The sequence below is a fragment of the Heterodontus francisci genome, chromosome 5 (assembly GCF_036365525.1).
Source record: "Heterodontus francisci isolate sHetFra1 chromosome 5, sHetFra1.hap1, whole genome shotgun sequence".
NCBI classification, from domain to species: domain Eukaryota; kingdom Metazoa; phylum Chordata; class Chondrichthyes; order Heterodontiformes; family Heterodontidae; genus Heterodontus; species Heterodontus francisci.
In genome coordinates this window covers 2,851,989-2,878,527 of record NC_090375.1, presented here as the reverse complement: position 1 = coordinate 2,878,527, position 26,539 = coordinate 2,851,989, and the positions used below count along the sequence as shown (strand labels likewise).

Here is a 26,539-nt window from a genome sequence, read left to right as displayed (position 1 = left end):
CAGCGCGCACGGTGGAGTGTGCTGTCCTGTGTATTATACACAGCATGTAGGGTGGAGTGTTGTCCTGTGAATTATACACAGCACGTACGGTGGAGCGTGCTGTCCTGTGTATTATACACAGCGCGTACATTGGAGCACAAAGTCCTGTGTATTGTACACAGCTCCTAGGGTAGAGTGCACTGTCCTGCATATTATACACAATGCGTACGGTGGAGCGCACTGTCCTGTGTATTATGCACAGCACGTATGGTGGAGCGCACTGTCCTGTGTATTATACACAGCATGTAGGGTGGAGCGCACTGTCCTGTGTATTATACACAGCGCGTATGGTGGAGCACAATGTCCTGCACATTATACACAGCGCGTACGGTGGAGCGCACTGTCCTGTGTATTATACACAGCGCCTAGAGTGGAGCGTGCTTCCATGTGTGTTATACACAGCATGTAGGGTGGAGTGCGCTGTCCTGTGTATTATACGCAGTGCATACTGTGGAGTGTGCTGTCCTGTGTGTTATACACAGCACGTAAAATGGAGCATGCTATCCTGTGAATTATACACAGCATGTACAGTGGAGTGCTGTACTGCGTATTATACACAGCACGTACGGTGGAGTGTTGTCCTGTGAATTATACACAGTGCGTATGGTGGAGCGTGCTGTCCTGTGTATTATACACAGTGTGTACAGTGGAGCACAAAGTCCTGTGTATTGTACACAGCTCCTCGTGCAGAGTGCACTATCCTGTATATTATACACAGCACGTACGGTGGAGCGCACTGTCCTGCATATTATATGCAGCACATACAGTGGAGCGCACTGTCCTGCATATTATACACAGCACGTACGGTGGAGCACACTGTCCTGCATATTATACACAGCACGTACGGTGGAGCACACTGTTCTGCATATTATACACAGCACGTACGGTGGAGCACAATGTCCTGCATATTATACACAGCACGTACGGTGGAGCACACTGTCCTGTGTATAGTACACAGCTCCAAGGGTAGAGTGCACTGTCCTGTGTAATATACACAGTGCGTACAGTGGAGCGCACTGTCCTGCACATTATACACAGTGCGTACGGTGGAGCGCACTGTCCTGTGTATTATACACAGCGCCTAGAGTGGAGCGTGCTTCCATGTGTGTTATACACAGCACGTAAAATGGAGCATGCTGTCCTGTGAATTATACACAGCGCATACGGTGGAGTGCTGTACTGCATGTTATACACAGCACGTACGGTGGAGTGTTGTCCTGTGTATTATACACAGTGTGTACAGTGGAGCACAAAGTCCTGTGTATTGTACACAGCTCCTCGTGCAGATTGCACTATCCTGCATATTATACACAGCGTGTACGGTGGAGCGCACTGTCCTGCATATTATACACAGCATGTACGGTGGAGCGCACTGTCCTGCATATTATACACAGCACGTACGGTGGAGCACACTGTCCTGTGTATTATACGCAGCACGTACGGTGGAGTGTGCTGTCCTGTGTATTATACAAACTGCGTAGGGTGGCGCGTACTGTCCTATATTATATGCAGCATGTAGGATGGAGCATGCTGTCCTGTGTATTATACGCAGCGCGTAGGGTGGAACATGCTGTCCTGTGTATTATACACAGCGCGTACGGTGGAGCGCGCCGTCCTGTGTATTATACACAGCACGTATGGTGGAATGCTGTACTGCATATTATACAAAGCACATACAGTGGAGTGCTGTCCTGTGAATTATACGCAGTGCGTATGGTGGAGCGTGCTGTCCTGTGTAATATACACAGTGCGTACGGTGGAGTGCACTGTCCTGTGTATTATACACAGCACGTACAGTGGAGTGCTGTCCTGTGAATTATACACAGTGCGTATGGTGGAGCGCACTGTCCTGTGTAATATACACAGCGCGTACGGTGGAGCGCACTGTCCTGTGTATTATACACAGCGCGTACAGTGGAGTGCTGTCCTGTGTATTATACACAGCGCGTGCGGTGGCGTGTTGTCCTATGTATTATACACAGCGCCAATAGTGGAGAACGCTGTCCTTTGCATTATACACAGCGCGTATGGTGGAGCGTGCTGTCCTGTGCATTATACACAGCGCGTACAGTGGATTACTGTCCTGTCAATTATACACAGCGTGTACAGTGGAGCGTGCTGTCCTGTGTATTATACACAGCGAGTACGGTGGTGAGTGCTGTCCTGTGTGTTATACACAGCACGTAAGGTGGAGCATGCTGTCCTGTGTATTATACACAGCATGTACGGTGGTATTGTCCTGTGAATTATACACAGCACGTACGGTGGAGTGTACTGTCCTGTGTATTATGCACAGCACGAATGGTGGAGCGCACTGTCCTGTGTCTTATACACAGCAAGTAGGGTGGAGTGTTGTCCTGTGAATTATACACAGCGCGCATGGTGTAGTGTGCTGTCCTGTGTATTATACACAGCACGCACGGTGGAGTGTGCTGTCCTGTGTATTATACACAGCGCGCACGGTGGAGTGTGCTGTCCTGTGTATTATACACAGTGCGCACGGTGGAGTGTGCTGTCCTGTGTATTATACACAGCGCGCACGGTGGAGTGTGCTGTCCTGTGTATTATACATAGCGCGCATGGTGGAGTGTGCTGTCCTGTGTATTATACACAGCGCGCACGGTGGAGTGTGCTGTCCTGTGTATTATACACAGTGCGCACGGTGGAGTGTGCTGTCCTGTGTATTATACATAGCGCGCATGGTGGAGTGTGCTGTCCTGTGTATTATACACAGCGCGCACGGTGGAGTGTGCTGTCCTGTGTATTATACATTGCGCGCATGGTGGAGTGTGCTAGTCTGTGTATTATACACAGCGCGCACGGTGGAGTGTGCTGTCCTGTGTATTATACACAGCGCGCACGGTGGAGTGTGCTGTCCTGTGTATTATACACAGCGCGCACGGTGGAGTGTGCTGTCCTGTGTATTATACACAGTGCGCACGGTGGAGTGTGCTGTCCTGTGTATTATACACAGCGCGCACGGTGGAGTGTGCTGTCCTGTGTATTATACACAGCGCGCACGGTGGAGTGTGCTGTCCTGTGTATTATACACAGCGCGCACGGTGGAGTGTGCTGTCCTGTGTATTATACACAGTGCGCACGGTGGAGTGTGCTGTCCTGTGTATTATACATAGCGCGCATGGTGGAGTGTGCTGTCCTGTGTATTATACACAGTGCGCACGGTGGAGTGTGCTGTCCTGTGTATTATACACAGCGCGCACGGTGGAGTGTGCTGTCCTGTGTATTATACACAGCGCGCACGGTGGAGTGTGCTGTCCTGTGTATTATACACAGCGCGCACGGTGGAGTGTGCTGTCCTGTGTATTATACACAGTGCGCACGGTGGAGTGTGCTGTCCTGTGTATTATACACAGCGCGCACGGTGGAGTGTGCTGTCCTGTATATTATACACAGCGCGCACGGTGGAGTGTGCTGTCCTGTGTATTATACACAGCGCGCACGGTGGAGTGTGCTGTCCTGTGTATTATACACAGTGCGCACGGTGGAGTGTGCTGTCCTGTGTATTATACACTGCGCGCACGGTGGAGTGTGCTGCCTGTGTATTATACACAGCGCGCACGGTGGAGTGTGCTGTCCTGTGTATTATACACAGTGCGCACGGTGGAGTGTGCTGCCTGTGTATTATACACAGCGCGCACGGTGGAGTGTGCTGTCCTGTGTATTATACACAGCGCGCACGGTGGAGTATGCTGTCCTGTGTATTATACATAGCGCGCATGGTGGAGTGGACTGTCCTGTGTATTATACACAGCACATACAGTGGAGTGCTGTCCTGTGAATTATACGCAGTGCGTATGGTGGAGCGTGCTGTCCTGTGTAATATACACAGTGCGTACGGTGGAGTGCACTGTCCTGTGTATTATACACAGCACGTACAGTGGAGTGCTGTCCTGTGAATTATACACAGCGCGTATGGTGGAGCGCACTGTCCTGTGTAATATACACAGCGCGTACGGTGGAGCGCACTGTCCTGTGTATTATACACAGCGCGTACAGTGGAGTGCTGTCCTGTGTATTATACACCGTGCGTATGGTGGTGTGTGCTGTCCTGTGTGTTATACACAGCACGTAAGGTGGAGCATGCTGTCCTGTGTATTATACACAGCATGTACGGTGGTATTGTCCTGTGAATTATACACAGCACACACGGTGGAGTGTACTGTCCTGTGTATTATGCACAGCACGTATGGTGGAGCGCACTGTCCTGTGTCTTATACGCAGCAAGTAGGGTGGAGTGTTGTCCTGTGAATTATACACAGCGCGCATGGTGGAGTGTGCTGTCCTGTGTATTATACACAGCACGCACGGTGGAGTGTGCTGTCCTGTGTATTATAAATAGCGCGCATGGTGGAGTGTGCTGTCCTGTGTATTATACACAGTGCGCACGGTGGAGTGTGCTGTCCTGTGTATTATACACAGCGCGCACGGTGGAGTGTGCTGTCCTGTGTATTATACACAGCGCGCACGGTGGAGTGTGCTGTCCTGTGTATTATACACAGTGCGCATGGTGGAGTGTGCTGTCCTGTGTATTATACACAGCGCGCACGGTGGAGTGTGCTGTCCTGTGTATTATACACAGCGCGCACGGTGGAGTGTGCTGTCCTGTGTATTATACACAGCGCGCACGGTGGAGTGTGCTGTCCTGTGTATTATACACAGTGCGCACGGTGGAGTGTGCTGTCCTGTGTATTATACACAGCGCGCACGGTGGAGTGTGCTGTCCTGTGTATTATACACAGCGCGCACGGTGGAGTGTGCTGTCCTGTGTATTATACACAGCGCGCACGGTGGAGTGTGCTGTCCTGTGTATTATACACAGTGCGCACGGTGGAGTGTGCTGTCCTGTGTATTATACACTGCGCGCACGGTGGAGTGTGCTGCCTGTGTATTATACACAGCGCGCACGGTGGAGTGTGCTGTCCTGTGTATTATACACAGCGCGCACGGTGGAGTATGCTGTCCTGTGTATTATACATAGCGCGCATGGTGGAGTGGACTGTCCTGTGTATTATACACAGCACATACAGTGGAGTGCTGTCCTGTGAATTATACGCAGTGCATATGGTGGAGCGTGCTGTCCTGTGTAATATACACAGTGCGTACGGTGGAGTGCACTGTCCTGTGTATTATACACAGCACATACAGTGGAGTGCTGTCCTGTGAATTATACACAGCGCGTATGGTGGAGCGCACTGTCCTGTGTAATATACACAGCACGTAAGGTGGAGCATGCTGTCCTGTGTATTATACACAGCATGTACGGTGGTATTGTCCTGTGAATTATACACAGCACGCACGGTGGAGTGTACTGTCCTGTGTATTATGCACAGCACGTATGGTGGAGCGCACTGTCCTGTGTCTTATACACAGCAAGTAGGGTGGAGTGTTGTCCTGTGAATTATACACAGCGCGCATGGTGGAGTGTGCTGTCCTTTGTATTATACACAGCACGCACGGTGGAGTGTGCTGTCCTGTGTATTATACACAGCGCGCACGGTGGAGTGTGCTGTCCTGTGTATTATACACAGTGCGCACGGTGGAGTGTGCTGTCCTGTGTATTATACACAGCGCGCATGGTGGAGTGTGCTGTCCTGTGTATTATACACAGTGCGCACGGTGGAGTGTGCTGTCCTGTGTATTATACACAGCGCGCACGGTGGAGTGTGCTGTCCTGTGTATTATACATAGCGTGCATGGTGGAGTGTGCTGTCCTGTGTATTATACACAGCGCGCACGGTGGAGTGTGCTGTCCTGTGTATTATACACAGCGCGCACGGTGGAGTGTGCTGTCCTGTGTATTATACACAGTACGCACGGTGGAGTGTGCTGTCCTGTGTATTATACACAGCGCGCACGGTGGAGTGTGCTGTCCTGTGTATTATACACAGCGCGCACGGTGGAGTGTGCTGTCCTGTGTATTATACACAGCGCGCACGGTGGAGTGTGCTGTCCTGTGTATTATACACAGTGCGCACGGTGGAGTGTGCTGTCCTGTGTATTATACACTGCGCGCACGGTGGAGTGTGCTGCCTGTGTATTATACACAGCGCGCACGGTGGAGTGTGCTGTCCTGTGTATTATACACAGTGCGCACGGTGGAGTGTGCTGCCTGTGTATTATACACAGCGCGCACGGTGGAGTGTGCTGTCCTGTGTATTATACACAGCGCGCACGGTGGAGTATGCTGTCCTGTGTATTATACATAGCGCGCATGGTGGAGTGGACTGTCCTGTGTATTATACACAGCACATACAGTGGAGTGCTGTCCTGTGAATTATACGCAGTGCGTATGGTGGAGCGTGCTGTCCTGTGTAATATACACAGTGCGTACGGTGGAGTGCACTGTCCTGTGTATTATACACAGCGCGTACAGTGGATTACTGTCCTGTCAATTATACACAGTGTGTACAGTTGAGCGTGCTGTCCTGTGTATTATACACAGCGCGTACGGTGGTGTGTGCTGTCCTGTGTGTTATACACAGCACGTAAGGTGGAGCATGCTGTCCTGTGTATTATACACAGCATGTACGGTGGTATTGTCCTGTGAATTATACACAGCACGTACGGTGGAGTGTACTGTCCTGTGTATTATGCACAGCACGAATGGTGGAGCGCACTGTCCTGTGTCTTATACACAGCAAGTAGGGTGGAGTGTTGTCCTGTGAATTATACACAGCGCGCATGGTGTAGTGTGCTGTCCTGTGTATTATACACAGCACGCACGGTGGAGTGTGCTGTCCTGTGTATTATACACAGCGCGCACGGTGGAGTGTGCTGTCCTGTGTATTATACACAGTGCGCACGGTGGAGTGTGCTGTCCTGTGTATTATACACAGCGCCCATGGTGGAGTATGCTGTCCTGTGTATTATACACAGTGCGCACGGTGGAGTGTGCTGTCCTGTGTATTATACACAGCGCGCACGGTGGAGTGTGCTGTCCTGTGTATTATACATAGCGCGCATGGTGGAGTGTGCTGTCCTGTGTATTATACACAGCGTGCACGGTGGAGTGTGCTGTCCTGTGTATTATACACAGTGCGCACGGTGGAGTGTGCTGTCCTGTGTATTATACATAGCGCGCATGGTGGAGTGTGCTGTCCTGTGTATTATACACAGCGCGCACGGTGGAGTGTGCTGTCCTGTGTATTATACATTGCGTGCATGGTGGAGTGTGCTAGTCTGTGTATTATACACAGCGCGCACGGTGGAGTGTGCTGTCCTGTGTATTATACACAGCGCGCACGGTGGAGTGTGCTGTCCTGTGTATTATACACAGCGCGCACGGTGGAGTGTGCTGTCCTGTGTATTATACACAGTGCGCACGGTGGAGTGTGCTGTCCTGTGTATTATACACAGCGCGCACGGTGGAGTGTGCTGTCCTGTGTATTATACACAGCGCGCACGGTGGAGTGTGCTGTCCTGTGTATAATACACAGCGCGCACGGTGGAGTGTGCTGTCCTGTGTATTATACACAGTGCGCACGGTGGAGTGTGCTGTCCTGTGTATTATACATAGCGCGCATGGTGGAGTGTGCTGTCCTGTGTATTATACACAGCGCGCACGGTGGAGTGTGCTGTCCTGTGTATTATACACAGTGTGCACGGTGGAGTGTGCTGTCCTGTGTATTATACACAGCGCGCACGGTGGAGTGTGCTGTCCTGTGTATTATACATAGCGCGCATGGTGGAGTGTGCTGTCCTGTGTATTATACACAGCGCGCACGGTGGAGTGTGCTGTCCTGTGTATTATACACAGCGCGCACGGTGGAGTGTGCTGTCCTGTGTATTATACACAGTACGCACGGTGGAGTGTGCTGTCCTGTGTATTATACACAGCGCGCACGGTGGAGTGTGCTGTCCTGTGTATTATACACAGCGCGCACGGTGGAGTGTGCTGTCCTGTGTATTATACACAGCGCGCACGGTGGAGTGTGCTGTCCTGTGTATTATACACAGTGCGCACGGTGGAGTGTGCTGTCCTGTGTATTATACACTGTGCGCACGGTGGAGTGTGCTGCCTGTGTATTATACACAGCGCGCACGGTGGAGTGTGCTGTCCTGTGTATTATACACAGTGCGCACGGTGGAGTGTGCTGCCTGTGTATTATACACAGCGCGCACGGTGGAGTGTGCTGTCCTGTGTATTATACACAGCGCGCACGGTGGAGTATGCTGTCCTGTGTATTATACATAGCGCGCATGGTGGAGTGGACTGTCCTGTGTATTATACACAGCACATACAGTGGAGTGCTGTCCTGTGAATTATACGCAGTGCGTATGGTGGAGCGTGCTGTCCTGTGTAATATACACAGTGCGTACGGTGGAGTGCACTGTCCTGTGTATTATACACAGCGCGTACAGTGGATTACTGTCCTGTCAATTATACACAGTGTGTACAGTGGAGCGTGCTGTCCTGTGTATTATACACAGCGCGTACGGTGGTGTGTGCTGTCCTGTGTGTTATACACAGCACGTAAGGTGGAGCATGCTGTCCTGTGTATTATACACAGCATGTACGGTGGTATTGTCCTGTGAATTATACACAGCACGTACGGTGGAGTGTACTGTCCTGTGTATTATGCACAGCACGAATGGTGGAGCGCACTGTCCTGTGTCTTATACACAGCAAGTAGGGTGGAGTGTTGTCCTGTGAATTATACACAGCGCGCATGGTGTAGTGTGCTGTCCTGTGTATTATACACAGCACGCACGGTGGAGTGTGCTGTCCTGTGTATTATACACAGCGCGCACGGTGGAGTGTGCTGTCCTGTGTATTATACACAGTGCGCACGGTGGAGTGTGCTGTCCTGTGTATTATACACAGCGCGCACGGTGGAGTGTGCTGTCCTGTGTATTATACACAGTGCGCACGGTGGAGTGTGCTGTCCTGTGTATTATACACAGCGCGCACGGTGGAGTGTGCTGTCCTGTGTACTATACACAGCGCGCATGGTGGAGTGTGCTGTCCTGTGTATTATACACAGCGTGCACGGTGGAGTGTGCTGTCCTGTGTATTATACACAGTGCGCACGGTGGAGTGTGCTGTCCTGTGTATTATACATAGCGCGCATGGTGGAGTGTGCTGTCCTGTGTATTATACACAGCGCGCACGGTGGAGTGTGCTGTCCTGTGTATTATACATTGCGTGCATGGTGGAGTGTGCTAGTCTGTGTATTATACACAGCGCACACGGTGGAGTGTGCTGTCCTGTGTATTATACACAGCGCGCACGGTGGAGTGTGCTGTCCTGTGTATTATACACAGCGCGCACGGTGGAGTGTGCTGTCCTGTGTATTATACACAGTGCGCACGGTGGAGTGTGCTGTCCTGTGTATTATACACAGCGCGCACGGTGGAGTGTGCTGTCCTGTGTATTATACACAGCGCGCACGGTGGAGTGTGCTGTCCTGTGTATAATACACAGCGCGCACGGTGGAGTGTGCTGTCCTGTGTATTATACACAGTGCGCACGGTGGAGTGTGCTGTCCTGTGTATTATACATAGCGCGCATGGTGGAGTGTGCTGTCCTGTGTATTATACACAGCGCGCACGGTGGAGTGTGCTGTCCTGTGTATTATACACAGCGCGCACGGTGGAGTGTGCTGTCCTGTGTATTATACACAGCGCGCATGGTGGAGTGTGCTGTCCTGTGTATTATACACAGTGCGCACGGTGGAGTGTGCTGTCCTGTGTATTATACACAGCGCGCACGGTGGAGTGTGCTGTCCTGTGTATTATACACAGCGCGCACGGTGGAGTGTGCTGTCCTGTGTATTATACACAGCGCGCACGGTGGAGTGTGCTGTCCTGTGTATTATACACAGTGCGCACGGTGGAGTGTGCTGTCCTGTGTATTATACACTGCGCGCACGGTGGAGTGTGCTGCCTGTGTATTATACACAGTGTGCACGGTGGAGTGTGCTGTCCTGTGTATTATACACAGTGTGCACGGTGGAGTGTGCTGCCTGTGTATTATACACAGCGCGCACGGTGGAGTGTGCTGTCCTGTGTATTATACACAGCGCGCACGGTGGAGTATGCTGTCCTGTGTATTATACATAGCGCGCATGGTGGAGTGGACTGTCCTGTGTATTATACACAGCACATACAGTGGAGTGCTGTCCTGTGAATTATACGCAGTGCGTATGGTGGAGCGTGCTGTCCTGTGTAATATACACAGTGCGTACGGTGGAGTGCACTGTCCTGTGTATTATACACAGCACGTACAGTGGAGTGCTGTCCTGTGAATTATACACAGCGCGTATGGTGGAGCGCACTGTCCTGTGTAATATACACAGCGCGTACGGTGGAGCGCACTGTCCTGTGTATTATACACAGCGCGTACAGTGGAGTGCTGTCCTGTGTGTTATACACAGCACGTAAGGTGGAGCATGCTGTCCTGTGTATTATACACAGCATGTACGGTGGTATTGTCCTGTGAATTATACACAGCACACACGGTGGAGTGTACTGTCCTGTGTATTATGCACAGCACGTATGGTGGAGTGCACTGTCCTGTGTCTTATACACAGCAAGTAGGGTGGAGTGTTGTCCTGTGAATTATACACAGCGCGCATGGTGGAGTGTGCTGTCCTGTGTATTATACACAGCACGCACGGTGGAGTGTGCTGTCCTGTGTATTATACATAGCGCGCATGGTGGAGTGTGCTGTCCTGTGTATTATACACAGTGCGCACGGTGGAGTGTGCTGTCCTGTGTATTATACACAGCGCGCACGGTGGAGTGTGCTGTCCTGTGTATTATACACAGCGCGCACGGTGGAGTGTGCTGTCCTGTGTATTATACACAGTGCGCATGGTGGAGTGTGCTGTCCTGTGTATTATACACAGCGCGCACGGTGGAGTGTGCTGTCCTGTGTATTATACACAGTGCGCACGGTGGAGTGTGCTGTCCTGTGTATTATACACAGCGCGCACGGTGGAGTGTGCTGTCCTGTGTATTATACACAGCGCGCACGGTGGAGTGTGCTGTCCTGTGTATTATACACAGCGCGCACGGTGGAGTGTGCTGTCCTGTGTATTATACACAGCGCGCACGGTGGAGTGTGCTGTCCTGTGTATTATACACAGCGCGCACGGTGGAGTGTGCTGTCCTGTGTATTATACACAGTGCGCACGGTGGAGTGTGCTGTCCTGTGTATTATACACTGCGCGCACGGTGGAGTGTGCTGCCTGTGTATTATACACAGCGCGCACGGTGGAGTGTGCTGTCCTGTGTATTATACACAGTGCGCACGGTGGAGTGTGCTGCCTGTGTATTATACACAGCGCGCACGGTGGAGTGTGCTGTCCTGTGTATTATACACAGCGCGCACGGTGGAGTATGCTGTCCTGTGTATTATACATAGCGCGCATGGTGGAGTGGAGTGTCCTGTGTATTATACACAGCACATACAGTGGAGTGCTGTCCTGTGAATTATACGCAGTGCGTATGGTGGAGCGTGCTGTCCTGTGTAATATACACAGTGCGTACGGTGGAGTGCACTGTCCTGTGTATTATACACAGCACGTACAGTGGAGTGCTGTCCTGTGAATTATACACAGCGCGTATGGTGGAGCGCACTGTCCTGTGTAATATACACAGCGCGTACGGTGGAGCGCACTGTCCTGTGTATTATACACAGCGCGTACAGTGGAGTGCTGTCCTGTGTATTATACACAGTGCGTATGGTGGTGTGTGCTGTCCTGTGTGTTATACACAGCACGTAAGGTGGAGCATGCTGTCCTGTGTATTATACACAGCATGTACGGTGGTATTGTCCTGTGAATTATACACAGCACGCACGGTGGAGTGTACTGTCCTGTGTATTATGCACAGCACGTATGGTGGAGCGCACTGTCCTGTGTCTTATACACAGCAAGTAGGGTGGAGTGTTGTCCTGTGAATTATACACAGCGCGCATGGTGGAGTGTGCTGTCCTGTGTATTATACACAGCACGCACGGTGGAGTGTGCTGTCCTGTGTATTATACACAGCGCGCACGGTGGAGTGTGCTGTCCTGTGTATTATACACAGTGCGCACGGTGGAGTGTGCTGTCCTGTGTATTATACACAGCGCGCATGGTGGAGTGTGCTGTCCTGTGTATTATACACAGTGCGCACAGTGGAGTGTGCTGTCCTGTGTATTATACACAGCGCGCACGGTGGAGTGTGCTGTCCTGTGTATTATACATAGCGCGCATGGTGGAGTGTGCTGTCCTGTGTATTATTCACAGCGCGCACGGTGGAGTGTGCTGTCCTGTGTATTATACACAGCGCGCACGGTGGAGTGTGCTGTCCTGTGTATTATACAGAGTGCGCACGGTGGAGTGTGCTGTCCTGTGTATTATACACAGCGCGCACGGTGGAGTGTGCTGTCCTGTGTATTATACACAGCGCGCATGGTGGAGTGTGCTGTCCTGTGTATTATACACAGCGCACACGGTGGAGTGTGCTGTCCTGTGTATTATACACAGTGCGCACGGTGGAGTGTGCTGTCCTGTGTATTATACACTGCGCGCACGGTGGAGTGTGCTGCCTGTGTATTATACACAGCGCGCACGGTGGAGTGTGCTGTCCTGTGTATTATACACAGTGCGCATGGTGGAGTGTGCTGCCTGTGTATTATACACAGCGCGCACGGTGGAGTGTGCTGTCCTGTGTATTATACACAGCGCGCACGGTGGAGTATGCTGTCCTGTGTATTATACATAGCGCGCATGGTGGAGTGGACTGTCCTGTGTATTATACACAGCACATACAGTGGAGTGCTGTCCTGTGAATTATACGCAGTGCGTATGGTGGAGCGTGCTGTCCTGTGTAATATACACAGTGCGTACGGTGGAGTGCACTGTCCTGTGTATTATACACAGCACGTACAGTGGAGTGCTGTCCTGTGAATTATACACAGCGCGTATGGTGGAGCGCACTGTCCTGTGTAATATACACAGCGCGTACGGTGGAGCGCACTGTCCTGTGTATTATACACAGCGCGTACAGTGGAGTGCTGTCCTGTGTATTATACACCGTGCGTATGGTGGTGTGTGCTGTCCTGTGTGTTATACACAGCACGTAAGGTGGAGCATGCTGTCCTGTGTATTATACACAGCATGTACGGTGGTATTGTCCTGTGAATTATACACAGCACACACGGTGGAGTGTACTGTCCTGTGTATTATGCACAGCACGTATGGTGGAGCGCACTGTCCTGTGTCTTATACACAGCAAGTAGGGTGGAGTGTTGTCCTGTGAATTATACACAGCGCGCATGGTGGAGTGTGCTGTCCTGTGTATTATACACAGCACGCACGGTGGAGTGTGCTGTCCTGTGTATTATACATAGCGCGCATGGTGGAGTGTGCTGTCCTGTGTATTATACACAGTGTGCACGGTGGAGTGTGCTGTCCTGTGTATTATACACAGCGCGCACGGTGGAGTGTGCTGTCCTGTGTATTATACACAGCGTGCACGGTGGAGTGTGCTGTCCTGTGTATTATACACAGCGCGCACGGTGGAGTGTGCTGTCCTGTGTATTATACACAGTGCGCACGGTGGAGTGTGCTGTCCTGTGTATTATACACAGCGCACACGGTGGAGTGTGCTGTCCTGTGTATTATACACAGCGCGCACGGTGGAGTGTGCTGTCCTGTGTATTATACACAGCGCGCACGGTGGAGTGTGCTGTCCTGTGTATTATACACAGTGCGCACGGTGGAGTGTGCTGTCCTGTGTATTATACACAGCGCGCACGGTGGAGTGTGCTGTCCTGTGTATTATACACAGTGCGCACGGTGGAGTGTGCTGCCTGTGTATTATACACAGCGCGCACGGTGGAGTGTGCTGTCCTGTGTATTATACACAGCGCGCACGGTGGAGTGTGCTGTCCTGTGTATTATACATAGCGCGCATGGTGGAGTGTGCTGTCCTGTGTATTATACACAGCGCGCACGGTGGAGTGTGCTGTCCTGTGTATTATACATAGCGCGCATGGTGGAGTGTGCTGTCCTGTGTATTATACACAGTGCGTACGGTGGAGTGTGCTGTCCTGTGTATTATACACAGTGCGCACGGTGGAGTGTGCTGTCCTGTGTATTATACACAGCGCGCACGGTGGAGTGTGCTGTCCTGTGTATTATACACAGCGCGCACGGTGGAGTGTGCTGTCCTGTGTATTATACACAGTGCGTACGGTGGAGTGTGCTGTCCTGTGTATTATACACAGTGCGCACGGTGGAGTGTGCTGTCCTGTGTATTATACACAGCGCGTACAGTGGAGTGTGCTGTCCTGTGTATTATACACCGTGCGTATGGTGGTGTGTGCTGTCCTGTGTGTTATACACAGCGCGCACGGTGGAGTGTGCTGTCCTGTGTATTATACACAGCGCGCACGGTGGAGTGTGCTGTCCTGTGTATTATACACAGCGCACACGGTGGAGTGTGCTGTCCTGTGTATTATACATAGCGCGCATGGTGGAGTGTGCTGTCCTGTGTATTATACACAGTGCGCACGGTGGAGTGTGCCGTCCTGTGTATTATACACAGCGCGCACGGTGGAGTGTGCTGCCTGTGTATTATACACAGCGCGCACGGTGGAGTGTGCTGTCCTGTGTATTATACACAGTGCGCATGGTGGAGTGTGCTGTCCTGTGTATTATACACAGCGCGCACGGTGGAGTGTGCTGTCCTGTGTATTATACACAGCGCGCATGGTGGAGTGTGCTGTCCTGTGTATTATACACAGCGCGCACGGTGGAGTGTGCTGTCCTGTGTATTATACACAGTGCGCATGGTGGAGTGTGCTGTCCTGTGTATTATACACAGCGCGCACGGTGGAGTGTGCTGTCCTGTGTATTATACACAGTGCGCACGGTGGAGTGTGCTGTCCTGTGTATTATACACAGCGCGCACGGTGGAGTGTGCTGTCCTGTGTATTATACACAGCGCGCACGGTGGAGTGTGCTGTCCTGTGTATTATACACAGCGCGCACGGTGGAGTGTGCTGTCCTGTGTATTATACACAGCGCGCACGGTGGAGTGTGCTGTCCTGTGTATTATACACAGCGCGCACGGTGGAGTGTGCTGTCCTGTGTATTATACACAGTGCGCACGGTGGAGTGTGCTGTCCTGTGTATTATACACTGCGCGCACGGTGGAGTGTGCTGCCTGTGTATTATACACAGCGCGCACGGTGGAGTGTGCTGACCTGTGTATTATACACAGTGCGCACGGTGGAGTGTGCTGCCTGTGTATTATACACAGCGCGCACGGTGGAGTGTGCTGTCCTGTGTATTAAACACAGCGCGCACGGTGGAGTATGCTGTCCTGTGTATTATACATAGCGCGCATGGTGGAGTGGAGTGTCCTGTGTATTATACACAGCACATACAGTGGAGTGCTGTCCTGTGAATTATACGCAGTGCGTATGGTGGAGCGTGCTGTCCTGTGTAATATACACAGTGCGTACGGTGGAGTGCACTGTCCTGTGTATTATACACAGCACGTACAGTGGAGTGCTGTCCTGTGAATTATACACAGCGCGTATGGTGGAGCGCACTGTCCTGTGTAATATACACAGCGCGTACGGTGGAGCGCACTGTCCTGTGTATTATACACAGCGCGTACAGTGGAGTGCTGTCCTGTGTATTATACACAGTGCGTATGGTGGTGTGTGCTGTCCTGTGTGTTATACACAGCACGTAAGGTGGAGCATGCTGTCCTGTGTATTATACACAGCATGTACGGTGGTATTGTCCTGTGAATTATACACAGCACGCACGGTGGAGTGTACTGTCCTGTGTATTATGCACAGCACGTATGGTGGAGCGCACTGTCCTGTGTCTTATACACAGCAAGTAGGGTGGAGTGTTGTCCTGTGAATTATACACAGCGCGCATGGTGGAGTGTGCTGTCCTGTGTATTATACACAGCACGCACGGTGGAGTGTGCTGTCCTGTGTATTATACACAGCGCGCACGGTGGAGTGTGCTGTCCTGTGTATTATACACAGTGCGCACGGTGGAGTGTGCTGTCCTGTGTATTATACACAGCGCGCATGGTGGAGTGTGCTGTCCTGTGTATTATACACAGTGCGCACGGTGGAGTGTGCTGTCCTGTGTATTATACACAGCGCGCACGGTGGAGTGTGCTGTCCTGTGTATTATACATAGCGCGCATGGTGGAGTGTGCTGTCCTGTGTATTATTCACAGCGCGCACGGTGGAGTGTGCTGTCCTGTGTATTATACACAGCGCGCACGGTGGAGTGTGCTGTCCTGTGTATTATACAGAGTGCGCACGGTGGAGTGTGCTGTCCTGTGTATTATACACAGCGCGCACGGTGGAGTGTGCTGTCCTGTGTATTATACACAGCGCGCACGGTGGAGTGTGCTGTCCTGTGTATTATACACAGCGCACACGGTGGAGTGTGCTGTCCTGTGTATTATACACAGTGCGCACGGTGGAGTGTGCTGTCCTGTGTATTATACACTGCGCGCACGGTGGAGTGTGCTGCCTGTGTATTATACACAGCGCGCACGGTGGAGTGTGCTGTCCTGTGTATTATACACAGTGCGCATGGTGGAGTGTGCTGCCTGTGTATTATACACAGCGCGCACGGTGGAGTGTGCTGTCCTGTGTATTATACACAGCGCGCACGGTGGAGTATGCTGTCCTGTGTATTATACATAGCGCGCATGGTGGAGTGGACTGTCCTGTGTATTATACACAGCACATACAGTGGAGTGCTGTCCTGTGAATTATACGCAGTGCGTATGGTGGAGCGTGCTGTCCTGTGTAATATACACAGTGCGTACGGTGGAGTGCACTGTCCTGTGTATTATACACAGCACGTACAGTGGAGTGCTGTCCTGTGAATTATACACAGCGCGTATGGTGGAGCGCACTGTCCTGTGTAATATACACAGCGCGTACGGTGGAGCGCACTGTCCTGTGTATTATACACAGCGCGTACAGTGGAGTGCTGTCCTGTGTATTATACACCGTGCGTATGGTGGTGTGTGCTGTCCTGTGTGTTATACACAGCACGTAAGGTGGAGCATGCTGTCCTGTGTATTATACACAGCATGTACGGTGGTATTGTCCTGTGAATTATACACAGCACACACGGTGGAGTGTACTGTCCTGTGTATTATGCACAGCACGTATGGTGGAGCGCACTGTCCTGTGTCTTATACACAGCAAGTAGGGTGGAGTGTTGTCCTGTGAATTATACACAGCGCGCATGGTGGAGTGTGCTGTCCTGTGTATTATACACAGCACGCACGGTGGAGTGTGCTGTCCTGTGTATTATACATAGCGCGCATGGTGGAGTGTGCTGTCCTGTGTATTATACACAGTGTGCACGGTGGAGTGTGCTGTCCTGTGTATTATACACAGCGCGCACGGTGGAGTGTGCTGTCCTGTGTATTATACACAGCGTGCACGGTGGAGTGTGCTGTCCTGTGTATTATACACAGCGCGCACGGTGGAGTGTGCTGTCCTGTGTATTATACACAGTGCGCACGGTGGAGTGTGCTGTCCTGTGTATTATACACAGCGCGCACGGTGGAGTGTGCTGTCCTGTGTATTATACACAGCGCGCACGGTGGAGTGTGCTGTCCTGTGTATTATACACAGCGCGCACGGTGGAGTGTGCTGTCCTGTGTATTATACACAGTGCGCACGGTGGAGTGTGCTGTCCTGTGTATTATACACAGCGCGCACGGTGGAGTGTGCTGTCCTGTGTATTATACACAGTGCGCACGGTGGAGTGTGCTGTCCTGTGTATTATACACAGCGCGCACGGTGGAGTGTGCTGTCCTGTGTATTATACACAGCGCGCACGGTGGAGTGTGCTGTCCTGTGTATTATACATAGCGCGCATGGTGGAGTGTGCTGTCCTGTGTATTATACACAGCGCGCACGGTGGAGTGTGCTGTCCTGTGTATTATACATAGCGCGCATGGTGGAGTGTGCTGTCCTGTGTATTATACACAGTGCGTACGGTGGAGTGTGCTGTCCTGTGTATTATACACAGTGCGCATGGTGGAGTGTGCTGTCCTGTGTATTATACACAGCGCGCACGGTGGAGTGTGCTGTCCTGTGTATTATACACAGCGCGCACGGTGGAGTGTGCTGTCCTGTGTATTATACACAGTGCGTACGGTGGAGTGTGCTGTCCTGTGTATTATACACAGTGCGCACGGTGGAGTGTGCTGTCCTGTGTATTATACACAGCGCGTACAGTGGAGTGTGCTGTCCTGTGTATTATACACCGTGCGTATGGTGGTGTGTGCTGTCCTGTGTGTTATACACAGCGCGCACGGTGGAGTGTGCTGTCCTGTGTATTATACACAGCGCGCACGGTGGAGTGTGCTGTCCTGTGTATTATACACAGCGCACACGGTGGAGTGTGCTGTCCTGTGTATTATACATAGCGCGCATGGTGGAGTGTGCTGTCCTGTGTATTATACACAGTGCGCACGGTGGAGTGTGCTGTCCTGTGTATTATACACAGCGCGCACGGTGGAGTGTGCTGCCTGTGTATTATACACAGCGCGCACGGTGGAGTGTGCTGTCCTGTGTATTATACACAGTGCGCATGGTGGAGTGTGCTGTCCTGTGTATTATACACAGCGCGCACGGTGGAGTGTGCTGTCCTGTGTATTATACACAGCGCGCACGGTGGAGTGTGCTGTCCTGTGTATTATACACAGTGCGCACGGTGGAGTGTGCTGTCCTGTGTATTATACACAGCGCGCACGGTGGAGTGTGCTGCCTGTGTATTATACACAGCGCGCACGGTGGAGTGTGCTGTCCTGTGTATTATACACAGCGCGCACGGTGGAGTGTGCTGTCCTGTGTATTATACATAGCGCGCACGGTGGAGTGTGCTGTCCTGTGTATTATACACAGCGCGCATGGTGGAGTGTGCTGTCCTGTGTATTATACACAGCGCGCACGGTGGAGTGTGCTGTCCTGTGTATTATACACAGCGCGCACGGTGGAGTGTGCTGTCCTGTGTATTATACACAGCGCGCACGGTGGAGTGTGCTGTCCTGTGTATTATACACAGCGCGCACGGTGGAGTGTGCTGTCCTGTGTATTATACACAGCGCGCACGGTGGAGTGTGCTGTCCTGTGTATTATACACAGCGCGCACGGTGGAGTGTGCTGTCCTGTGTATTATACACAGCGCGCACGGTGGAGTGTGCTGTCCTGTGTATTATGCACAGCGCGCACGGTGGAGTGTGCTGTCCTGTGTATTATACACAGCGCGCACGGTGGAGTGTGCTGTCCTGTGTATTATACACAGCGCGCACGGTGGAGTGTGCTGTCCTGTGTATTATGCACAGCGCGCACGGTGGAGTGTGCTGTCCTGTGTATTATACACAGCGTGCACAGTGGAGTGTGCTGTCCTGTGTATTATACACAGCGCGCACGGTGGAGTGTGCTGTCCTGTGTATTATGCACAGCGCGCACGGTGGAGTGTGCTGTCCTGTGTACCAGCTTTACCTCTGCTTTCTTTTTCACTTTCTTTTCTTTCTTCACTTCCTTTGGCGCCTCTTTCGCACTTCCTCTTTTCGCCAGCTTATTTTCTTTCTCTGCCTCTTCTGCCGCAATTTCTGCCAACAACTGGATTCGGGAAAAAACACTAAATGAGCTCCCCCATGCCAGTCTGACACTTACACAAAATTGCTCTTCCTTCCTGACACACACCCTAACTGGGACAAAGTGAACTGTCCATCATTTTCACCTCATGACCACTCGTCCCCACCCATCAATGACAGGCTGGGCGAATGCTTATCTTTATCCCCATCCCCCACTCCCACTCCACTCCGCCAATCCACTATCCCCATCTCCCCCATCCCCCACTTCCCCATCTCCCCACTTCCCCATCTTCCCACCTCCATCCCCCACTTCCCCATCTCCCCACCTCCATCCCCAACTTCCCCATCCCCCACTTCTCCATCCCCCACTCTCACTCCACTCCGCCTATCCCCCATCCCCCCATCCCCATCCCCACTTCCCCATCCCCCACTTCTCCATCCCCCACTCCTACTCCACTCCGCCTATCCCCCATCCCCTCATCCCAACTCCCCATCCCCACTTCCCCATCCCCCACTTCCCCATCCCCCACTTCCCCATCCCCCGCTTCCCCATCCCCCACTTCTCCATCCCCCCACTCCCACTGCACTCCGCCTATCCCCCATCCCCACTTCCCCATCCCCCACTCCCACTGCACTCCGCCTATCCCCCATCCCCCCATCCCCATCCCCACTTCCCCATCCCCCACTTCTCCATCCCCCACTCCCACTGCACTCCGCCTATCCCCCATCCCCACTTCCCCATCCCCCACTTCTCCATCCCCCACTCCCACTGCACTCCGCCTATCCCCCATCCCCCCATCCCCATCCCCACTTCCCCATCCCCCACTTCTCCATCCCCCACTCCCACTCCACGCCGCCTATCCCCCATCCCCTCATCCCCACTTCCCCATCCCCCACTTCCCCATCCCCCACTTCTCCATCCCCCACTCCCACTGCACTCCGCCTATCCCCCATCCCCCCATCCCCATCCCCACTTCCCCATCCCCCACTTCTCCATCCCCCACTCCCACTCCACTCCGCCTATCACCCATCCCCCCATCCCCATCCCCACTTCCCCATCCCCCACTTCTCCATCCCCCACTCCCACTGCACTCCGCCTATCCCCCATCCCCCCATCCCCATCCCCCCATCCCCATTTCCCCCTCCCCCACTTCCCCATCCCCGACTTCTCCATCCCCCACTCCCACTCCACTCCGCCTATCCCCCATCCCCTCATCCCCATCCCCACGTCCCCATCCCTCCCTTCCCCATCCCAACTCCCCATCCCCCACTTCCCCATCCCCCACTTCCACACCCCCTACTGCCCCATCCCCCACTGCCCCACTTCTCCATCCCCCACTCCCACTGCACTCCGCCTATGCCCCATCCCCCCATCCCCACTTCCCCATCCCCCACTTCTCCATCCCCCACTCCCACTGCACTCCGCCTATCCCCCATCCCCCCATCCCCATCCCCACTTCCCCACCCCCCACTTCTCCATCCCCCACTCCCACTCCACTCCGCCTATCCCCCATCCCTCATCCCCACTTCCCCATCCCCCGCTTCCCCATCCCCCACTTCTCCATCCCCCACTCCCACTGCACTCCGCCTATCCCCCATCCCCCCATCCCCATCCCCACTTCCCCATCCCCCACTTCTCCATCCCCCACTCCCACTGCACTCCGCCTATCCCCCATCCCCCCATCCCCATCCCCACTTCCCCATCCCCCACTCCCACTCCACTCCGCCTATCCCCCATCCCTCATCCCCACTTCCCCATCCCCCGCTTCCCCATCCCCCACTTCTCCATCCCCCACTCCCACTGCACTCCGCCTATCCCCCATCCCCCCATCCCCATCCCCACTTCCCCATCCCCCACTTCTCCATCCCCCACTCCCACTGCACTCCGCCTATCCCCCATCCCCACTTCCCCATCCCCCACTTCCCCATCCCCCACTTCTCCATCCCCCACTCCCACTCCACTCCGCCTATCCCCCATCCCCCCATCCCCATCCCCACTTCCCCCTCCCCCACTTCCCCCTCCCCCACTTCCCCATCCCCCACTTCTCCATCCCCCACTTCCACACCCCCTACTGCCCCATCCCCCACTTCCCCAACCCCATCCTCCACTTCCCCATCCCCCACTTCCCCATCCCCCACTTCCCCATCCCCTACTTCCACACCCCCTACTGCCCCATCCCCCACTTCCCCACTTCCCCAACCCCATCCCCCACTTCCCCATCCCCCCTTCCCCATCCCCCCTTCCCCATCCCCCCTTCCCCATCCCCCACTTTCCCACCCCCACTTCCCCATCCCCTTCCCCTACTTCCCCATCCCCCCTTCCTCATCCCCCCTTCCTCATCCCCCCTTCCTCATCCCCCCTTCCCCATCCCCCACTTCCACACCCACCACTGCCCCATTCCCCTCGTTCCCACCCCCACTTCCCCATCCCCCACTTCCCCATCCCCCCCTTCCCCATCCCCCACTTCCCCATCCCCCACTTCCGCATCCCCACTTCCCCATCCCCCTCAACCCCATCCCCCTCTTCCACCACCCCAATGCCCCATCCCCCTCATCCCCATGCCCCACTTCCACACCCACCCCCATCCCATCCCCCACTTCCTCATCCCCCACAGTCTTGATGGGCTGAATGTCCTCCTCCTGTTCTGAAACTATCAGCTGTTACAATCACACTAGTTGTGGAAAGACAGTCTCCTCAGTCCCAAACAGCTCAGCTTTCCATCGTCACCCAGACCCTGTGGGCTGAGTGTTCCTGTGGTCATCAGGAACCCGACACTGGGACCACATGTGGGTTCTGAGCCCTTGCTTGTGCCTGTCGGTGCAACCTTAAGTGAGATGAACTCCAAATTGGCCGCTTCTGTTTTCACCATCCAATGAGAGACCCTGCAGCCTATTTGGCAGGGGGCACCACTGAGGGTGAAGGGTGAACACGAGGATGTGTCAACTTGGAGGCCCGCTCGGAAACCTGCTGGAAATTTCAAATGAAAGGTCCACAGTTGTTTGGACCATCATAGTGGAGGGGAACCCCCCCCCCCCCTCCGCCCCCCCCTCCGCCCCCCCCTCCGCCCCCCCCTCCGTCCCCCCCTCCGTCCCCCCCTCCATCCCCCCTCCATCCCCCCTCCGTCCCACCCTCTGTCCCCCCTCCCTCCATCCCCCCTCCCCACTCCGTCCCCCCTCCATCCCCCCTCCATCCCCCCTCCGTCCCACCCTCTGTCCCCCCTCCCTCCGTCCCCCCTTCCTCCATCCCTCCTCCCCCCTCTGCCCCCCCTGTCCCCTCTCTGTTCCCCTCCTCGTTCCCCCTTTGTTCCCCCATCTGTCCCCCCTTCGTTCTCCCCTTCATTCCCCCCTCCATTCCCCCCCTCCGTCCCCCCTCCATCCCCCTCTGTCCCTCCCTCCGTTCCCCCCTCCATTCCCCCCCTCCATTCCCCCCCTCCATTCCCCCCCTCCATTCCCCCCCTCTGTCCCCCCTCTGTCCCCCCCTCCATCCCCACTCTGTCCCCCCTCCATCCCCCACTGTCCCCCCTCCTTCCCCCCCTCCTTCCCCCACCTCTGCCCCCCCTCCCCCTCTCTGCCCCACCCCCCCTCCGTTCCCCCCTCCGTTTCCCCCCTCCGTCCCTCCCCTCCGTTCCACCCCTCCGTCCCTCTCCATTCCCCCTCTGTCCCCCCCTCCTTCCCCCCCTCCGTCCCCCCCTCCCTTCCCCCCCTCCGTTCCCCCCTCCTTCCCCCCAACCAACCCTCCCCCCTCCGTTCCCCCCTCTGTCCCCCCCTTCTTTCCCCCCTCCGTTCCCCCCTCTGTCCCCCCCCTCCGTTCCCCCCCTCTGTCCCCCCCCTCCGTTCCCCCCTCCTTCCCCCCCTCCGTTCCCCCCTTCGCTCCCCCCCTCCGTTTTCCCCCTCTGTCCCCCCTCTGTCCCCCCCTCCGTTCCCCCCCCTCCGTTCCCCCCCTCCGTTCCCCCCCTCCTTCCCCCCCTCCGTCCCCCCACCTCCGTTCCCCCCCTCCGTTCCCCCCTTTGTTCCCCCCTCTGTCCCCCCCGTCCGTTCCCCCCCTCTGTCCCCCCCTCCGTTCCCCCCCTCCTTCCACCCTCCGTTCCCCCCCTCCGTTCCCCCCTTCGTTTCCCCCCCCGTTCCCCCCTCCTTTCCCCCCTCCGTTACCCCCCTCCGTTACCCCCCTCTGTCCCCCCTCCGTCTCCCCCGTCCCTCCCTCTGTTCCCCCTCTGTGCCCCCCTCCTTCCCCCCAACCACCCCCCTCCCCCCTCCGTTCCCCCCCTCTGTCCCCCCCTCCGTTCCCCCCCTCTGTCCCCCCCTCCCTTCCCCCCTCTGTCCCCCCCCTCCGTTCCCCCCCTCTGTCCCCCCCTCCGTTCCCCCCCTCTGTCCCCCCCTCCTTTCCCCCCCTCCTTTCCCCCCCTCCTTCCCCCCCTCCGTTCTCCCCTTCGTTCCCCCCTTCGTTCCCCCCCTCCGTTCCCCCCTTCGTTCCCCCCCTCCGTTCTCCCCTTCGTTCCCCCCTCTGTTCCCCCTCTGTTCCCCCTCTGTCCCCCCCTCCGTCCCCCCCTCCGTTCCCCCCCTCCGTTCCCCCCTTCGTTCCCCCCCTCCGTTCGCCCCCTCCTTTCCCCCCTCCGTTACCCCCCTCTGTCCCCTCCCCTTCGTTCCCCCCTCCGATCCCCCCTCTGTCCACCCTCCGTCCTCCCACAGGAATGGTTTCAGCGAAGGCTCTGTCCTTTTCATTGGGCCAGTGAGAAAAGGCACTGATGGTCTCTAATCTGCTGCCTGCAGGGCTCTGCACTCAGTGGGGGAGTGGGGGGGTTCTGACGCCAGGAAATTGCCAGTGTGTTCTGAAATGGTGGTGGGGGGGGTGCTGATGATGGCACAAGAGGGATATGTTGGGGATGGAGAGGGATGCGGGGGAAGGGTGGGAACAGAGGGGATTCGGGAGGTTGAGAATGGAAGGATATGGGGGGGGGGGGGAGGGAATTAAGGTGGGAGGAGGCTGACGTGTTGTATAAACCCCAGCAAAGAGCAATTGGACCAGAGGCTGTTTCTGTTTTAATCATTTGTTCCTGGGATGTGGGTGTCGCTGGCCAGGCCAGCATTTATTACCCATCCCTAATTGCCCTTGAGAAGGTGGTGGTGAGCTGCCTTCTTGAACCGCTGCAGTCCATGTGGGGTAGGTACACCCACAGTGCTGTTAGGAAGGGAGTCCCAGGATTTTGACCACATACTCTGCCAGTCACTAGATCCAGTCACTTCAATGGTTAAAGATTTGCGATGACATGTACTTGTTCCGGAAGCTCCTCCCATAAAATAACATTTTACCTGATCTGGAGTTTTTTCAGCGAAGATGGCCTCTGACCCTCCTTGTTCCACACTGGGAAAATCAGGGAATTTTCCAGAGGTGTTACTGTGGGCACAACAGGCACTGAGTGAGAAGCTGAGGTATCACTGTCAGAGTGAGAGAGTGAGAGGCGTGCTGATAGGAAGCTGGTCACTGTCGGAGGGTCCGTACTAAGGGAGTGCTGCACTGTCAGAGGGTCCGTACTGAGAGAGTGCCGCACTGTCGGAGGGTCAGTACTGAGGGAGTGCCGCACTGTCAGAGGGTCAGTACTGAGGGAGTGCCGCACTGTCGGAGGGTCAGTACTGAGGGAGTGCTGCACTGTCAGAGGGTCAGTACTGAGGGAGTGCCGCACTGTCAGAGGGTCAGTACTGAGGGAGTGCCGCACTGTCGGACGGTCAGTACCGAGGGAGTGCCGCACTGTCGGAGGGTCAGTACTGAGGGAGTGCCGCACTGTCGGAGGGTCAGTACTGAGGGAGTGCCGCACTGTTGGAGGGTCAGTACTGAGGGAGTGCTGCACTTTCAGAGGGTCAGTACTGAGGGAGTGCCGCACTGTTGGAGGGTCAGTACTGAGGGAGTGCCGCACTGTTGGAGGGTCAGTACTGAGGGAGTGCTGCACTGTCGGAGGGTCAGTACTGAGGGAGTGCCGCACTGTTGGAGGGTCAGTACTGAGGGAGTGCCGCACTGTTGGAGGGTCCGTACTGAGAGAGTGCCGCACTGTCGGAGGGTCAGTACTGAGGGAGTGCCGCACTGTCAGAGGGTCAGTACTGAGGGAGTGCCGCACTGTCGGAGGGTCAGTACTGAGGGAGTGCTGCACTGTCAGAGGCTCAGTACTGAGGGAGTGCCGCACTGTCAGAGGGTCAGTACTGAGGGAGTGCCGCACTGTCGGAGGGTCAGTACTGAGGGAGTGCTGCACTTTCAGAGGGTCAGTACTGAGGGAATGCTGCACTGTCAGAGGGTCAGTACTGAGGGAGTGCCGCACTGTCGGACGGTCAGTACCGAGGGAGTGCCGCACTGTCGGAGGGTCAGTACTGAGGGAGTGCCGCACTGTTGGAGGGTCAGTACTGAGGGAGTGCCGCACTGTTGGAGGGTCAGTACTGAGGGAGTGCTGCACTTTCAGAGGGTCAGTACTGAGGGAGTGCCGCACTGTTGGAGGGTCAGTACTGAGGGAGTGCCGCACTGTTGGAGGGTCAGTACTGAGGGAGTGCTGCACTTTCAGAGGGTCAGTACTGAGGGAGTGCCGCACTGTCGGAGGGTCAGTACTGAGGGAGTGCCGCACTGTCGGAGGGTCAGTACTGAGGGAGTGCTGCACTTTCAGAGGGTCAGTACTGAGGGAGTGCTGCACTGTCAGAGGGTCAGTACTGAGGGAGTGCCGGACTGTCAGAGGGTCAGTATTGAGGGAGTGCCGCACTGTCAGAGGGTCAGTACTGAGGGAGTGCCGCACTGTCAGAGGGTCAGTACTGAGACAGTGCCGGACTGTCAGAGGGTCAGTACTGAGGGAGCGCTGCACTGTCTGAGGGTCAGTACTGACGGAGCGCAAATCTGTCGGAG

The 26,539-nt window shown here is 54.9% G+C and overlaps 1 protein-coding gene across 1 annotated transcript in view; it reads right to left on the bottom strand.

Moving 5' to 3' along the window:
- LOC137369689 (dynein regulatory complex protein 11-like) overlaps window positions 1–26,539 on the bottom strand; it is a 486,226-nt gene that overhangs the window by 145,096 nt on the left and 314,591 nt on the right. The window contains exons 7-8 of the mRNA XM_068031024.1: window positions 24,973–25,057; window positions 19,571–19,690 (exon numbers count right to left, since the gene is read on the bottom strand). Of these exons, the coding sequence (XP_067887125.1) occupies window positions 19,571–19,690; window positions 24,973–25,057 (205 nt within the window). The remainder of the gene's footprint in view (window positions 1–19,570; window positions 19,691–24,972; window positions 25,058–26,539) is intronic.